Here is a 15186-nt window from a genome sequence, read left to right on the forward strand (position 1 = left end):
AGACCCTATAAAAACAAATGCAATTAGTAGCTAAATATAATACCCCAAAGATGCAACTAAACTGTAATGAAATAAATTATCTAAATTTTTTATTGACATGTTGCTATAAAATACTTTTTTTTATGAAAAATTGTTATTTATTTTTGCTGCTATTTTAATAATTTTTTTTTCAATCTAACACAAGGGTAAGAAGCAATAATTGTATATCATTAATAATGAAGTTTTTTGGTTAAAAAGATCAGTTCTTGATAGGGTATAATTCTTTTGGATTGCCGCATATATGGATTTTTAATTTAAAGGAAACACTTCAACGTCTTATACATATTTATAAAATAAGCAATTTTAAATGATATAACATCAAAGTTAAAAAAAATATATTTTAATAAACCTATGAAACTAAAAGCTGCTATTATCGATACTAAATTTTAAAGACAAGCTCGAATCAAATGCAGATTTTTTTATTTGAATAATTATGCATTATATCAAAGCAATTCAGAAACAGATTTAACGATTTAAATATTCTTCAATTTACATTTTATTATCTGCATAGTTAAATTTTAATCAGAATAAAATCGAAAGTCTGGCTTAAACTATCGCAAAGTTTTATCCAATCAAGGCAAGCAGTTTAAAACTATATATAATTTAATTACAGTTAAAAATTTAAATACATTAAAAGTTTAAAATTTAAAGAGTTAAACATATTTATATTATATATAAATGGTAAATCAGGTGTATTAATATATATTTGTCTAAGTCTTGTTTTTATTTAATATAAATATAGAATAAACCTAATAATCACATTGATGTTTGTTTTCGCTCAGCTGCAAATAATTAAATACCTTATTATTAAAATAGCTAATATTTCACAATAGAATCTCATTAAAATTTTAATAAGAAAGACTATAATATAATAATGGTATTTAATATATAAAATCCGTTATTAAATATATATAAATATTTTAATACCAAATTTTCATTAACGTATCAAGATCATTTAAAGGAGATAAAACAGTTATAAATATAGAATGCCTAACTGTAATCCTCAAAAGGTCTGATATACTTTTAATGATTGTCTTGCTGGAAAATCATATTTTGAGATTAGTACATCGCAATAAAAACTGCATATATGTTAAATACGAATTTATTTTTAGTTTATTTATATTTTTACTATTTATAAACAATATACTAAATATTAAAAAAAATGTAACACAGTGTTAGGTTTTAATTGATGTCAACTGGAATATATTATGACTGACTTTTAATATATATTTAAAGCAAAAAAATAGAATTTCCACAAACTAATGTCATGTAAAAGTTAATTTAAAAAAATATAACTAGGATAATTTACTTTGATTTTTAATTTTTATAAGGATATTGGAGAAGCGTATTGGTAATAATTTTATTTTATATATTTAAAAATATTTTATTTATTAATTTAATGTTTGAAACACTGAAAATATCGTAAGAACGATACTTAAATAATATAGACCATTATTATAGGTTTGGATGCAATTAATCTGTCAAGACAATCTAAAAAAAAGAAGATTTTAAAATCACCCAATTTATTTGTGATTAGTTAAGATCGTGATAAAAAGGACGGCTGTTATTAATATTTTATTTATTCAACTATATATGTATAAATTAAAGAAAATCAGTCTAGCCCTAAGCTTGCCACCAGTGAAGCTCATGCAAAATCGCCACAGATGTCACATTACAAAACTTAGCTATTGCGCTGACACCATAATAAATATATATAGTGATTTTTCACTTGATATATTGATTAAGATCTAATTTATATTATAATATGACATGTACACTCGGTTTACATCACAGGATGTAAAATAACAATATGTTTTCTATTAAAAGATTTTTGTAAAGGGCTTAATTTTAAACTATTAACTACACAAGCAGCAAGTTAATGAACTTTTAATAACAAATGTTCAGCATAGTGTGACCAAAAATGTATTTTTTATATAGAATAACAAGTTATATATTTTATTTGCTTACTTATGATTCACTCTAATATCTGTCTTTAAAAACGATGTATCAACATTATCCAGATCCATACGAATATTTCGTCAAGCCAAGCGTTCAAAAAGCATTACTCTCACAAATACTATTTTTTGTTCAATTTTTCTAAGCGCGTACAATGCGAATTCAATCTATCGAACACGATCCCATTGTAAAAACATTTCGCACACTCATCGCCGAGTACCTATAACATAATATGATGATATAAAGAAGCAAATCGAGCGTAGTGAAGAAATCCACATGGGAAGATCTCTCTTTCTCGAAATGGCCGCGATTTCTCACGTCCCTTTATGAAGATCTTTAAGCTCGCGGTTGTACCATAAAAACAAAGCAGTAGAACCGCGACTCGACTCAACTCCCACCCCCAGTACTACCCCTATCCTAAGGGGGTTGTTTCGAAAAGGAACAACTTTTGCAAAGTCTACACCGCTTTACGGCCCCAGTCATTAACAGCTGGACTTTTTTATACCTTCGCGATTGTGTAATATTTGTTACGAGAAATGTCTGGCTTGAAAAGCGCGTTGGGTCAACAATAAAACATTATTTTATTTGTTTTCAACAAAAATAAAATAACCTAATAAGTTTGTCCTATATACATAAATATATATACAAGTAGTATAGGAACTTTAAGATAAGTTAAAGAAGCACATAAGTGTGATTCTATAATAACTGCAAGCAAATTTTATATTACGTTCTCTATTTTATTATTTATTATTTAATTCGTTTCATTTTATTGAAACTTCAGTCGTAATATTTGTTTTGCCACAAAATGTTGTTGAAAACAATGTTTTTGACCCAGTTTACATTAATAGTATTCGATGAAAGTACATCGTTAGTTTTTAAACTTTTCATATAAAAAATCCGCCAAGAAAACGAATATTGTCGACGTTTTCGTTTTTCATAAGCAATCCTGCCAATAAAGAAACTTTTCGTCTATACTACGGATCGTATAGCTTTCTTTTGTGATCGTTTCACAGCATTTTTATAGACAAAACTTTAAATTTCGGAACGGCACTCCATTGTACCGACGATGAACGTGGAGACAAATGCGAAGCTTATTCAAATGGGTCAGCATTGCATCTTTTTAAACTACCCTTATCTCAGACTGAGGGGTGGCTTTTCCGTTTCCGAATGACCCTTTTAACGAAAACGTATGTAAATCGCTGGGTATTTAATGCGATATGCACAAAGTTACTCTTCCTTTATACAAGTAGTTTGTTTAATTAGATTGCACTGTAGGGAAATACGTATATAGAATAATATATTTATTTAGAAATAAAATGTGCGTATTGTTACTTATTCTAAAATCAATGTATAACTAAAACGTTTAAACCTTCATCAATCACTGCACGGTTTCGCACAAGAAGGTAATTAATCTTAAACTTTATATAATTCGACATTTATTGAATGGAGTTAAACCACAAAATGTATTATTGTATATACCTTTAAATATCAATTTTATATTGAATCGCCTCGAATCAAATCCTTTGGCTTATAACTTCTTTCATTTTTTCTTTGTTATTTATTGACACATTGACATGTGTGCTTTGAAAGTATATCTCAAACCTGTGATCTTTTTGTTAAATTTATTTCTTTGTCAATCTATTTTTTTTAAATAAATAACAGATAAAATAATACACCAAATATTTTGTAAATTAAAAAGCAGTGTTTGAAAAAAAATCTGATGCCACATTTGTGATTTTCAATGTTTTATTTGAAATAAATAGACAGTTTTAGATAAATATTTGTGAATTTTGTAGTGTATTTTTTTTATATGAGGCTATTTTTAAAATAAAATAAATCCCTTTGTTTTTAAATAAAATTATAGTATCACTAAATAACAATAAAATATTAGAATAAAAATATCCTAAGAATTGTAGCTGTGTTGATAAATACATCGCGATTTTTTTTAACCAATAACAATTATTAGAAGCGTAAGTTAATAAATTTATTGCTATATATTTTTCGTCAGTTAAATTTGTATTTATATATACAATGAATCGCAGCTTTGGCTTGTATTTAAAAAAAAAATCCTAAATTTTTATTTGTACAGTTATTAATTTAAAAAAAAAAAAAAATTAAATTAACAACACGTTTTATGTAAGTAAATAAGCAATTTTTATAAAAATAAAAACGCTGGATTTCTACATAAATTATGGTATTATATGTAAAAAATCTAAATTTTGTATATATATATAAGTATAATTTTTTTGCTGCTTTGCTAAAGAAACGCAAAGATAATATAAAATAAAATTGATTAAATGTTCTTGAAAAAATATTAATGTATAGTATAAATTAAATATACAGTTTGGGTTTGAGAAAGTAAATTTATCGTTGCCCAATAAATTACACTAAATGCTAATAAATAAATTGCGATGTTTTCTTTAAGTGTAATACAAATTAGTGAAAAAGAAGTTTGAAAAACTTATTCAAGCTTAATTAACAATAGGTATTTTTTAAATTAAATAAAAGGTTTTCAAAGAAAAAATTACGCTGCGTTTCAAAGTAAATCTAATTTTTTTTCAAATGAAATATATGGTTTTAGAAAAATAATAAATATTATTCGTACCATTTTAAATTAAAATTTTCCTTAAAATCTGAAACAATATTCACAAAAAAAATACCATGATAATTAAATTATTGAAAATGGGAGATTAGAAAAATATTGAGTTTGTAAGTGACTAACCACGAATATACTTTTTTTACAATAAAACATTCATTGCTATATAAAAAAAATAATAAAAAAATATTTATATAATTTGCTATAAAAAACGCGGTTGTATCCTTAAATAAAAAAATATATATGTACTATTACATAAATCGTGATGTTTTTGGAAAAAATATATAACTTATTTTCACTGTTTAGTTAAATTAAAAAAACTTTTTTTTAATGTTAAGAAGTAATTTTTTTAAACTTAGAATATATTTTTTTATTTAATATGTTAATAAAAATTAGTTCAACTGCATTTTTATATACATAAATTACTAAGAAATAAATTTTTATTTAATAAAATAAACAGTTACTTTAACGTCAAGTAAATTTTTATTGTTGTATATAACTTCTTTGATAAGCTTTATTATGAAAAATGCACTGTACCTTTTGATAAAACCGTAATTTGTACCAATAAATAATGCACCAAATAAAATTTAAATAAATAAATAAAACATTTACTTAAATTTTGCTGCATAGTCAAATTACCATAACGATTTTTAAAAAGTAAAAAAATATTTCGAAACTTAACCTGGGTTATTATTCAAAATCTTCACATAAAGCAATTTGTTTTTAATTTTTTTTATATAAAAATTTTGATGTTATTTATTTTACATAATAACATTTTTATAGTTACAATTTTGAATAGCATATTTTAATTATATTTTTATGATATTTATTGTAATTCCCATATTTTCTGTTATTTATAGATTTTTTTTGGTATGAAAATATTTGTAATTTAATTTTTTTATTAAAAAACACTATATTGTCAAATATATATGTGATATACATATATACATCAAATTTTTTTTACTGTGCTTCAAAATATTATTTAAATATATTTGCCTAATGAATAAACAGCGTAATCTATTTTTGTAGACAGAGCATAAAGGTAGTTTTTGTTAACCCTAACTAAAAATAAACTAATAGCGTTTTCTGATATTTTCTATTTATAATGTGAATCAAGCATAAAATATTTATTAATAAATTAAAAATCCGATCACTAAATCAGATTGATCCTTTTAAGTAACATATATTTATATGTTATATAAAAACATATGACTTATATAATATTATCACTAAAGTCTGTAATCTGTATATTTAAATAGAAAAATACATAATATAATCGCCTTTTTTAACTATTATATATTCTATGTGGTATTTTTTTAATTCGTTAATATTTTTTTATTTCAATGTAAATATTATATTCTGAAAACACGTTTTAACAACGCAGGTAGTAATTTTTTTCCATAATGGATTAGTACATATATATGCTATTTTTAACATTAAGAAATAATATTTCGACCTTTAAGATAATTATGTAAGCATTGCAAAGCTAACATTTGGCAAATTAGCAGTTGCATACAAACTAATAAAAATAATAGTTTTATTTTTAAATCAATACCTATAACATTTTTAAGCATACCAAGTTATAGTTACTCTAACCCATTTCTGACATAAAAGCTCATACTAAAAATTTTACAGAAAAAATTAAAATTAAAATTTATATTCTATAATTTTAAATATTAAAATGAAAAGTATAAGATTCTTAAATGATTCACAAATATATTTCAATATATAATCCTTCACTATTTAACATAAAAATATTTATAATTTATAGTCATTACTAATACATTATTTTACAAATATAAGCACAGCAAAAAGTGTTTATTTTTTTCATAAAAAATATCTGGCTTTGAGCAGATACTTTATTTATATATTATTTATAATATATTCTTTCATTTAATAATATTGTAAATTTATCTTTCTTGACCTTGACTTCTACTCTAAATTTATTCATTGTGACCACGGTCGTTTGGGAATCCTCATTAAAACTTTTTGCATACGTGAAAACTTTGTACGATCGCGAAGCCATCAATTATCCACCACTGGCATGAATTCAGTACAAAGTGTGTTAGAGAAAGATGTAAACAGGGATAGAAGGAGAAAGAACACTTTCATTATGTGTAATTTAAACACGGTCCTGGCAAAGTTTACTAGTTTTTAATAAGGGAAGAAGCGAGTTTATAACCGCAGGGGAAATCTAACAGTCGGTTGCAATGGAAATTCTGAAGAATGGCTTTAACGCATTCTATGACTATTTTTTTTATTCTATTGCTTAAATCTAGAATCACTAAACTTTTAAGGACTTTTGTTAACTTAGTTTTGCAAGAGTTATTTATTTGTAAATATACTTCATAACTACGTTTTATTGTATACATGTTTTAAAAAGAAAAAAGTAAAATTAAAGGATTTGAAAAAGGAGATTTATATGGGTATTTTGGTTTTGATATGATTATGTATTTAGATTAATACATACCATTGACCAGCAAATGCTTTCTTGATATCAAAGGCGGATGTGTGCTGACTTGACATTCGTAAACCCCAGAATCTGCCGGCTTAGCGGATTGCAGGACCAACCTCCAGTTGTCAGGCTGTCGAAAATCAACCGTGAATCTGGAACGGGAATTAGCATATTGTGTTTCAAATTAATCTGGTAGACAAACACCGCTTATGCATTACAACAGGAACAAACTTTACCTAGAGTCTGCAGTATAAGTTTGTTGACCTATTGTTAAAAGTTCTAGGTTGTCGTCTTCTGGTCTTCTGCGCATCCAGGACACCTGAGTAGTTAAAAATAAATAGTTTTGATTTTTTTATAATTTTAATTTAATTTTATAAAAGCTGTATTAGCATATTGATTCTTTTTAATTAATATAAAATTATATCAGTATAAAATATATAATAGAATTAATAGTATAAAATAGACGTACGCGTACATTAGGCGCCGATTGTCTCCGATTTTAATAACTCCGTAAATTTTAACACAATAGTAACTGATTAAACGGGGTCTCGGAATTTCGACAATATGAATAATTCAAAGGTTCAATTCATAATTTAAATTGAACCTCAAAATTATTCATCCAATTTGCGTTATGATACCTAGTACGGAACCAAAGACGAAGTAATAATAATTTGTTTGGTAATATAAAATCGTTACTTTGCGGCAACAATAACATTCTTGGTTCTATTGGATTCATAAATCTAACTTTTAGATAATAGGTTATATTTAGATGTAATCGTACCAGTTTGTCTTGAAGAGATGTCACTCTGCAGTCTAAAGTTGCTTCAGCGTCGGTGTCGACAGATAAAGACTCCCCTGTAGATTCAATTTTTGGACCTCCGAACCTTTGAATAAAAAATAATAATTAATATTATACATATAAACCCTACTCATATTAAATTTTAATTAATATATAAAAAACGTCTTGATCTATAATTTTATACAGTATCGAAAAAAATCAAATCTTGTATATAATAAATCTTTTTAAAAAACACATGCTTGTACTATTTAATGATTATAAAATTATTAAATTTAATATATTAATATAATAATTAATTTAATCAATTCTTTATTTAAATACAAATTATTTAATTTTATTAATTTGTTTAAAATTGTATTCATTATCTTACAAAAATCTTTGACGCAAGATTATCTTTTGCGTAATTCTCCCTTTGAAAAACCGCAAAAATCCTTCCAATTAAGAAACCTGATATAAACGGTTTTCTTATCAAGATATTACGATCGCAAGGGACTTCAATTATCAACGATAAGTTTGGCTTTCCTAAGAACCACTCGATGATATATATATAAATAATAGTTTTAAAAAAAAGTATATATAAGCTGATTTATAAAATAACAGATCTCTTATAAATTTGTTGAAATCGTTTATTTTTATGGTATGTACCAAATTTAAAGCACAATTTAGTAATAATCGTTTTTTTTATATTCACAATGGTAAAATTAGTAAGCGTCAACTGTAAATCGCATATAAATAAAATTAAAAATAAATTTATATTTAAAATCAGCAAATATACATATTTTAAAAATAAAAGCAATACAGATTGAGATAAAATATTCTTAAAATATTTTTACATATTTTAAAAACAACAAATATCAAATTTTGTGACCTTTACAATAATTTCTTTATTTTTAACACTTGACGGTCGATTCACGCGGCGATATTCGCACGTTCGTTCAACATTGATATTGTTGACAGCGAAAAAATGTCGATACGTCGTTTAGGTTTTGATTCTAGTTCCTCATGCGGCATATAAATAACAATCACATATTTTAGTGACTTCCAACCGGAGGTATACGTAGGTTCAGAAAAATGCATGTCAATTAATTAAATACTATAAATCTTAATGAAATAGAAATATTAAAAAAACTGAAATGACGTCCCCGATTTAAAATGAGAAATTTTTGGGTTATCCTTCCAAGAAAATTATAAAAATCTCGAATCTATTTCGAAACTATTTTTAAAATATAATATTTTAGTGAAATTACATCGAAATATATTTTCACAAGTAGATATATATTTTTACCAGTGAAAATATAATTTATTTAGCAGATGCTAGTTGAATTATATGTATTTAACTTGTTGAATTTTGATCAATAGGAGGACGAAAAAACAATAATCATTTCTCAGAAATCAAAAATCCACGTCAAAAGCAATAAAATTGTGTTAGAGCGTTCCCACCGCGAGAAATAAAAAATATTGATATTATAATATTCAAACATTTTTTGCATTACGAAATAATTTTATAGCCATTTATTGGGTGTATTTCAATTTTGTATTAAGAATATCTGTGATTTGGTAAATGCCTTATTTATTTACAGTGTAATTAAATGTTAAGATAAGCTAGTGCTTCTTCTCGAAAATATTTTTTGGAGAAAAATGTCAAATCAAGAATTTTCAAGAAATTTTAAAAAGCAGTTTTTAATTATATAAAATTAAATTTGTACTAATGTTTTTAAAATAACTACAAGCACTGCCTTTTTTATAACGCTGTATAACTAAAAGCGGGTTTATGTTTAATATGCATACATCTTAAAAAGTTTTAATATGGGTCTAGAAATAAAAAAAAAATTGTTTATGAATTTTTAACACTCGAATTCATTTGAAAATATAAATACTCTTACAGAAGATCTAAAATATTTAAATAATCACTAATTTTTTTGCGATTTTCTATTACTCTAACCGGCCGGCGGATTTATCTTTGCTTTGGTGCTCTTAGAATCCGCTTTAAACAATTGAAAAATATCAATTCTGAGCTAAGCTCGAAATATCTACAGACAAATCTGAAGAAACCATACGTTGATGTCATCAATTAAATATGTGCAAAATTCAAAATATTTCACCTGTCAAAAAAATAATATTTTTTCTAGCTATTCTTCAAAAGCAAAAGTATGTTAAATGACAAAAAAAAATATTTGCAGATTTTTAAATGACGAATTTTAAGGACCCTCGCAACTTCATTAAATCATTAGAATCCATCGAAGAAATTTAAAATTAATTATTTATGCAACACTCTACTCTCAGCCTTGCAGAGAGTAGGGTAAGAAAAGCAGCATCTTACGATTTAAATACGTAAGAATTCAAAATATTTTAATCGATGAGCAAGAGAACAAATAATTTACGGTACTCATTTAAAGCCTCGTTGTTGATTAAGCCATCATCAACATAAAACGAGAAGAATTTTCAACGTCCAAAATTTTTTTAACAAAAAATAGAACGTGGATGTTTGATTCGACTTTAAATGGCATGTGTTTTTTAAAGGGTTATTTTAAGAATAATATGTAATAATGTATCTGCAATACATATATTTCTCGAGAAATGAAAATTAGGCAGATACATAGAGTCATCTGCAGATAACTTTATGTATAAGGCTGACTCTCTTTTGGAATGTGCGAAGGGTTATTTAAAAATGCCCCCCGTGAGAGTAACATCGACACAAATGTTGTTGTTACATTAAACAAACAAATATTAATTAAACCCTGTTAATAATAGTGATAGTTAAACTTCGAATTACACACACAAGGCGGAAAAGCATTATATTTTACACCCCGCGCCTATTGCTGAAGTTTCTAAGTAGCGTGTCATGTCGGCCACGGCGGACGGTTAATTTTAACTACAATTGCCAAACGCCGTGTCATAATTGTGTGCAGCATCCAAACGAAAATTTTGGCGTCGGATGTGACTAATCCGACACTTGGCAACCGGATGAGACTCTCCCTCGTGCAAAAGTAAAACCATAATCACCGGTGCTAGTATGGCATGAATATGAAATGAGTCTTTGATTATGCTGCTAACTTAAAAGGGTAGTTGTGTTACTGGGCTGTAAAAAGACGAGCAACGCATTCCGTATTCCGATTGGGTAACGGATACGGATGTGCTGATGGCGTGTGTAAGCGGCAGCGAAGGGGTTAAGACACCATACGAGAGAGTGAGTTTCTCATGTAGTAATAAGCTCGTTGGAAGCACGTGTTGTGCTTAATTATGGGGCGAGCCGATATTTCTCAACCTTGGCAGCGAGAAACGGGCGCTGTAATTAGTTTTGGATGGCAATTCGCAAGTTCGAACTTTGATCTCTGAGTGATGTGTTGGATGTGGTGTTCTGTTATTCCAAGCTTCTATTTATTTACGAGCGTTACGGTTTTTCTTCGCAGTAAATTTAAGGCGTTGCATAAAAAAATTTTTTAGTTGAATACAGTAGAAACGTGCTCGTATTTCAAAACACTCGTAAATCAAAACAAATTTACATATAATAAATAATGAAACTTAAATTAATTTGTTCCAAAACCTAAAAATGTTTATATTAAAATAAAAAGTACAAAATATTTTTTTTTTATTACAATTAAATTAAAAATAAATTTATTGGTGATTCGTATCAAATAAAATGGTACAGATTTGTATCAATATACCATTAGAAAATGTAAGTTAAGGCGCTAGTAGTATTGAAACAAATTTGTTTCTGAAAAGAAGAATCTCTCAATGACATCCTTTTATTTTTACAATCCATTAAATTAAACAATCTTTGGTATTTCCGAAAAATGTATAGTGATGAAAAAAAAAAAATTAAAAAAAAAACACTAACAAAAATTGAAGCGGAATTATATGAAGCTTATGGCACATCTAAATCAGTATTCAAACCATTTACAGATGGGTAAATAAGTTTGAAAATCGTCGTACGTCCACAAGTGATGAACATCATTCAGGACGTCTACTTGAGGTGACTATGCCGAAAATGATCGACGAAATCCACGATATGATCTTAGTGATAGGCGAGCCAAAATGTGCGAACTTGTTAAGGCTATAAGCAAATCACACGGTTCAGAAATTTCAATTTTGCATGAAAAATTAGGTATGAAAAAGATATCGGAAAAATGATTGGTCGATTAAATGGCTGATTTGGCACTTTTTCATCAGAATCTTGATATGTTTTTGCGTTATAACATAACCGTTGATGAATCATAAATCTACCACTATACTCCAAAGACAAAGGAACAGTTAAAACAGTGAGTTTATAAAAACGGTTCGACTAAAAGAAGACAAAGACAATGAAATCATCCACATTGACTACATGGAAAAAGAACAAACGGTATTATGCGTTTTTATTGGACCGGTTAAAAAAATAATATGTTTAAATTTTCCTAAAACAATACTTTTGAATTACGCAAAACAATAAATTACGCTTTAAATTATTGCCGTATTCTAACGACTTTTCCTGTTTCTAAAAATAAAAAAGTGGCTCACCAGAAAAAGATTCAATTCGCACAAGGAGGTCATCGCCAAAACAGAAGCAGGAGCTTCCAGAATCGTATTTTTTATATGGCTTGAAAAAGTTTTAAAAACGCTGGCCGAAATGTATCGAGCTAAAAGGAGACTATGTTGAAAAATAAAATGAATCAATTAAAAATAATGAATTTTTCTAAGGACTTATTGATCTACCCTCAACGTGAAATCATAAATCAAAAATCAATAACTAAAAGTGCGGTGTTTCTAAAATATATTGGAAAAACAGAGGTAGACTGGAAAAATATAAAATTTGTTCGGTGTGATCTCTAATATATGCCTTTATGAATCTGAAACATAAATTATGAAGACAACAGATTAGATAAAGGCGTACGGTGAAAATACTCTGAACGGCACGACGCAAGGATATTTTTTTATGAACTTTATATTTCTCCACTTAATTGTTCTTAAGGTCTAGAGAAAAAGCAAGAGTGTTATATATTACCAATAAGATTTGAAGTAGTAAATGTTTTTTCTGCAAAAATAATCATAGGCTCAGTTGGAGAGAAAGTGATGCAGTATATACTGCTCGTACTGCAAGACATCGCTCGTTTATCAAGTCAAAATTAATTTTAAAATGCACGTATTGCGAAACACTTGCAATAATAAGATCCACTGTACTAATGCAGGTTCTTACGAACATATTATTATAATATTTTTATAAACATCACTCTATTTAACCTATTTTCTATACTATGTAAAAAAATACGCTGATTCAATTAGCTATAAAAAATAGTCTTTGTGTTTCCCAAAATTGATACACATAACAATTCTTTTTATTTTAATCTCACAGACAAACACAACCAAAAAGTATATGTATTAAAATTATTAAAATAAATTATATAGTATAATCTTGTTTGCACACTAAATATTTTTTTATGTTTATCCATATAATGGCTCTTATAATGTAATATTATAATTTCATAAAATTATTCCGGTTTTAACTGAAGTATTTTATGATCCATTAGCAACAATAAAATTTGCATTACAATTTAAATATCAATTTGCAAATGACAAAAAAAATCATAACTTAAAACGACCTATAAAAAACGTTTTATATGAAAATAAAATCTATCCTTAATAGAAAATTTTATATATGCACTACTATAGATAATAAAATTATTACAACCCTATTTTTATTATATTAATATATGTATTTTATCATATGTATTTACAAACCTATTATTTATTAGTTTTTTATGTACCAAATACGTTGCCATATTTTTACAATGTAAAAATATTATATTTACTTTAGATTTATTTGTATTCAATGCTCTTAAGTTTAATGAAAGATTTTACTTTAACTTTGTCAAATTTCACGTCTTTTGTGTTTATATTTTGTTTTACACTGAAATGAAAACTTTTAAATAAGAAACTTTTTGGATTGAATTCAACTGAAAACAATACTTAGATGTCATAATTGAAGTCAGTCATTTTTTAGCTATTCTTACTATTTTTTTAAGGATATACAAAAATGTAATTTTTAAAATATGTAATATAAGCAATTTTTGTTACTACTTATTAAACATATTTTTAACACGATTGTAGTGTTAGACAAATAGATAAGTTACACTGTATTTTTTTTAAATCTAGTGATAAAATTACACCCAGACGTTATTCATGAAGTGGAAAACAAAAAAGATAACTTAAATCGGTGGACTATTATCACGGTTGTTTTTTGTTATTGTGTTTTTATTGACTATCTATTGTAATAATACCACAAAAAAAAACTTGAATCACCTGCGTATATTATAAGTACAGGTGTATAAAAATATTATATTACAATTAACTCTTTGAGTAGTGAGTAAATTTATATTTGTGAAATAATTTTATGTATTTGAGAATAGCTTCATTTTTTCATAATTTTACAAAGTAAATTATGATTCACTATATCAAACGCCTTCTCAAAAACTATATTTATAAATTCCAGTTGAATGATAAAGTAGGCCTTATGGAATGTTTCAGTATAACGATAATATCAACTTTGTCTTATATGCATTACTGTATGACTAATTATTGAAGAAAATTGCAATTATTTTCTCGAACTTATAAAAGCTTCTTTGTTTGTCAATATCCACTTAGTATTATAAGACTGTTTATTAAATTTTAGTCACTGTCTGTGAATATAACATTTTTTATACAGTATTTATTTACTATATTTTTTTTAATGTTCAGTGTTATAATATAATATATTAATTAAATTTTATTTTCATTATATATTTTTCTATTATCTTTTTTGCCAATTTAATTTTGAGAAAATTCTCGTTGTAGTCATTTATTATCCCGATCCTCATGATCCAAACTTAAAAGCTTCCCAGTATTCTTCTTGCCGGCGTTCCACAGATTCCCGTGCTCCATCCGGATGTGACCTTAAATGTCACTTCAGCTTCCTTTTACTCTCAATCTCCGTTCGCGTATCTTCACTGTCTTTACGCTATATCTGATCCAAGTCCTCACACGTGCATAATATTGTTGTAAAAAAGTATCATTTATTGAGCCACTCCATTTAATAAACAATAATAAAAATAATCAGCTATAATAAAATTAAAAACAAATCCGCAAATTCAGGTTGATTCGCACAATCGAAGTTTGCAGACGTTTAATTTGAAAAAAGTTGGGATTTTTGTATCTGTTTCTCGCAGATTTGTGCTGAATTTTAATGCGTGCGTAAATGGCGAGTCGCCTCGTTGTAATTGCGAAAGTTAATTCAACTTTTCCTTTTAAAACACATCGCGTCTTATTGTATTAGCGCGGAGACGCAGAAAAAGTAGTCCGTCTCTCGGCTAAAAGGTATGTTGTTAATTT

The 15186-nt window shown here is 26.5% G+C and overlaps 1 protein-coding gene across 7 annotated transcripts in view; it reads right to left on the reverse strand.

Moving 5' to 3' along the window:
• Nucleotides 1-15186, reverse strand: part of LOC148232809 (uncharacterized) — a 449135-nt gene that overhangs the window by 35452 nt on the left and 398497 nt on the right. For all 7 annotated transcript variants that reach the window (XM_088189595.1, XM_088189594.1, XM_088189589.1 and 4 more), the window contains 3 exons: nucleotides 7828-7930; nucleotides 7283-7365; nucleotides 7062-7198 (listed from right to left, as the gene is read on the reverse strand). In XM_088189595.1, coding sequence (XP_088045721.1) covers nucleotides 7062-7198; nucleotides 7283-7365; nucleotides 7828-7930 — 323 coding nt within the window. The remainder of the gene's footprint in view (nucleotides 1-7061; nucleotides 7199-7282; nucleotides 7366-7827; nucleotides 7931-15186) is intronic.

The sequence above is a fragment of the Plectrocnemia conspersa genome, unplaced genomic scaffold (assembly GCF_051122295.1).
Source record: "Plectrocnemia conspersa isolate PC_06_02 unplaced genomic scaffold, ASM5112229v1 ptg000008l, whole genome shotgun sequence".
Lineage (NCBI taxonomy): Eukaryota > Metazoa > Arthropoda > Insecta > Trichoptera > Polycentropodidae > Plectrocnemia > Plectrocnemia conspersa.